At 32.4% G+C, this 3,738-nt stretch overlaps 2 protein-coding genes across 2 annotated transcripts; both read right to left on the reverse strand.

Annotated features, from left to right (window-relative positions):
* Positions 1–157: 157 nt before the first annotated feature.
* NAEGRDRAFT_5285 (uncharacterized protein) lies at positions 158–379 on the reverse strand (the record flags this gene model as incomplete). The annotated part of the gene is made up of 1 exon (XM_002676446.1): positions 158–379. A coding segment is annotated over one exon (222 nt), but the record flags the coding sequence as incomplete, so codon positions are not given.
* A 2,028-nt stretch (positions 380–2,407) lies between these two features.
* On the reverse strand, positions 2,408–3,550 carry NAEGRDRAFT_68474 (uncharacterized protein; the record flags this gene model as incomplete). Its single annotated transcript, XM_002676447.1, has 1 exon — positions 2,408–3,550. The coding sequence occupies one exon, from the start codon at positions 3,548–3,550 to the stop codon at positions 2,408–2,410; it is 1,143 nt and encodes a 380-aa protein (XP_002676493.1).
* Positions 3,551–3,738: the final 188 nt, after the last annotated feature.

Below are 3,738 nucleotides of genomic sequence, written 5' to 3' on the forward strand. Positions count from 1 at the left end.
CCTCGTTAGCTGCTGTGTAATTACTAACCTAATAATTTACATACTTCATATAATAATTCAGCTTTCTTAATAGGCTTAATTAGAACCTTGTTGATACCTGTGTCAAGTAGAGAATTAATCTCCTCTTTCGCACTGTTTCCAGTTAAAGCTATTATTGTATTATTGGTGTTGTTATCTTTTTTTCTCTTCTAAGTATTCGTGTTGTTTCTAAACCATTCATGACTGGCATGATGACATCAAGGATGATAAAATCGAATTGAAAGGTCTCACACATTTTTAAAGCCTCCAATCCATTTTCAGCTTCCTCACAACTACATGATTTAAGAATGTTCTTTACAATATTTCGTATGATTTCATTATCATCAACTACCAAAGCTCGTTTTCCCACGAGTATTCCCTCTTGATATTTCAAATCTTCTTTTCGGATTTCTTGTTTGTAGGAAGGATGGGTGTATGGTATGGTTATGGTGAAGGTTGACCCCAATCTCTCAACTGACTCCACCTTAATAGAGTACTTGCATGAGTTTGTGAGAATGTTGAGAAGTACTTGCTGAATTTTGGTAGGATCTGAATACATCATTTCTGGAACGCTTTCGTCAACACATATTGTTACTTTCAGTTCTTCATGTTCGTATATCTTTACCATTTGGATAAGTTGATAAAGTTTATCTCTGAGGTTGAAGGTTGATACATTTAGTTTCATAAAGCCAGATTCTAGTTGGGAAATGTCAATTAAGTCATCCAACAGTTGAAGAATGTACTCTGTTGAAAAGTTGGATTGGATTTCTTAATTCATGGGACATATACGCTATAAATTTAGTTTTTTGTATTAGGTCCTCTTTTGTGGATTCATCGTTTACAGTTATTGCAAGATAAGGATCATTTCTAAAAAAGAAACTACTAACAGATATGGAGATGGGAACCAACTCTTTGTTACAATCAAATTAACAAGATGCTTCTAAATATGGTTTACAATGAGTATTTAGTCTACTTATTGATAAATCTACACCTGATCTTGTTCTTCTACTATTACAATTGGCGATTGTTTTCACTTTAAACCAAACACCGAGGCAGTGCTTCCTATCCACTTCAGACCATACAGTATTAGGTATCAAATCACAAATGTGAATTGGATTGGTAGTTATGTTGCCAATGTATGGTGGAAAGGAGACTCCAAACAGTTCTTTTGCACTCATATTCATTGCTACCACGTGTAATTCCCTGTTAACAACAATAATTCCCTCCTCTAATTCCCTAAATAATGCTAATGACAGTTCGGCTATTCACTTTCCCCCAATAGTGGGTTGATTAAGTTATCAAATTGGTTATCACTATTAACAAAATGTGATTCATTTAAGGACTCACTATGCTGAAGCTCGTGCTCATATAACATGATCAAGTGGGCTAAAGAGTTTCCCAAATATGAGAGGATTGGAACCATCTCCTCATAGTATCCACCCTCCTTGTTAGCAAGTACCAAAACACCCACTGTATCATAGCCAAACACGAGAGGTAAGCATAACGCGTTCTCCTTATCAGGATGGACAAGAGGCTTATCGTTTGTCCTAGGAGGCAAACTATTGCAAATGATTGTTCTCTTTTCAAGGAATGCTTGAACAAAAAGTGCATGTGAGCCAACGGTTTTGAAAATTAATTTATCTGGAGCTTGAAGTTATCTCAGAAAAGCTCTTTAATTTTAACATCAAGGAATAGGTACTTGATGTTATCTCAGCTACCTGTTCCGAAAGGTGGCTCATTAAGCACCATTCGCTTACCCTGTTATCAGAGTTTTGTAACAGTGTTTTAAAGCCTTGTTTGATGATTTCCATGAACTTGCTCTTCCAACTCTGTAGTGTGAATAAGCTCATTTTTTTCAGTTTGGGCAGACTAACGAAAACTTTTTTTGGAAATATTCCATTAATAATAAGGCCTTATTAGTTAATTTACCAAAAGTATTTTATTTCCACAACACATGGTGGTAATTTAGTTTTGAGAATGTTTTGCATCTCATTTGCAGTTCAATCCATTCTATCAAAGTCTGAACATACAAACTATCCATCATTACAATGATTAAAATAATTCAATAAAGTTCTTCAAAGTAAACTGATTGAATGCGTTTTTCTGAAAGGTAATTCACATCCTTCCCGCAACTTTCGCCACCGACTCTTCTTGATGGTTTCAGGTTGTAAAGATATTGAAATAAGGAACTAAACATGACAATGCATAGAATAAAATTAAGGCTTGAAAAATGAATTTAGAAGTAATAATGATTTTTTTGGATGTTAAAGAGCTAGTTGTTTGATGATATATAGAACATTGTATCAATCTTTTAATATTTTACAAATGATCAACAAAAAACTTCTCATCAAACCCAGTTCCATTCTTAACATTTTATTTTATGAAATGTTTAATTTACTTTCCTCACAATAAGAGGCCAACCAACTTGAATGACAACGAACTTGTGGATAGTTTTATCATTATTGCCAAGTAATTCTTGTTCTTTTTTGGCATATTGTTTAACCTTAGAACTTGCCTCATTTAAGATACTTTCAACTTTAACATATTTGTTTGCCCATTTTTGAAAAACTAGCATATTCAATAACTGGCTTTCATCAGCTTGTAATAATTCTTTAAATTTTTCCTTAAACATATAAGGTTTCCAAATTCTAATAGTAGAATATTGTGATAAATACATTGGTCTCAAACGTTTCAATTTAATGATAAATATGTCATTGTCGGTTGAAATAACAAGGTCAGCTCTTAATTCAGTATATTCTTTTCCATTGATATGATAATTTGTATATTCCTTTTCTGCTCTAAAAGTAAAATCTTTGCTTCTATATAAAGAATATGATCTCAATGCAGATTCAATACAAGATTGTAAACCTCTTTCAGACATATCATTGTCAAACACTGTTTCTTGCTTGCTTAAAATACTCCAAAGTAATTTTTTCAAATTATCTTGAGTTGGTTCATTAATAAAAGTTGATATATCACTTTCACGTAAAGATATAAGTCTACGTAACTGTTCCAAATATTGAACCTTTGTAATTTCATTTGGAATTAACAATTGTTTTGGATTCATTTGTTTTGAGGATGATTCTGTGAAAGTAATCATACCATGATAATACATGAATGATAAAGCATTATCACGAATCTTTGATATATCCTCTTCATTGGATGGTGGGTCAATGATCTCTCTTAATTTTAGTGAAGGATAAATAGACTCTGTTACTTCAATATAATCTTTAGACAGTAATTGTTGAATGATATCATTTGATACAACTGATGATGCCAAAGTTGCAAAAACATTCTCACTGATCATTATGTTGGTATCTGTTAATATTGATAATGGAATGTCTTGTTTTTGTAAAACAGCATTTCTGAAAGGTTCATCTTTTACAAGTTTGTTCAAAAAGAACATTGAAAGAGTTGTGTTAAATAGAGCATGTTTTGAACCAGGAAAATGATAACCATTATAATACTTTTTCATGGTTGAAATGGCAGTATCTTGATCATTTCCAAGAATATCAATATTATTCAATGCCATTCTCAGATCATTTTCTGTAAAACCAACCAAACCACCAAATATCTTATCAAAGGAAATATTACTGGAAACATTATATCCAGATGCATCTGCAAGAGCAATAGGAGTGATACCAATGATTAAACTACGAAAATCTTGTAAACCAACACCTGAAGACCATTTTAATTGTTCAAAGAAAGAACGAATTGGTG

The sequence above is a fragment of the Naegleria gruberi genome (genome assembly GCF_000004985.1).
Source record: "Naegleria gruberi genomic scaffold NAEGRscaffold_28, whole genome shotgun sequence".
Taxonomy (NCBI): Eukaryota; Heterolobosea; class Eutetramitea; order Acrasida; family Naegleriidae; genus Naegleria; species Naegleria gruberi.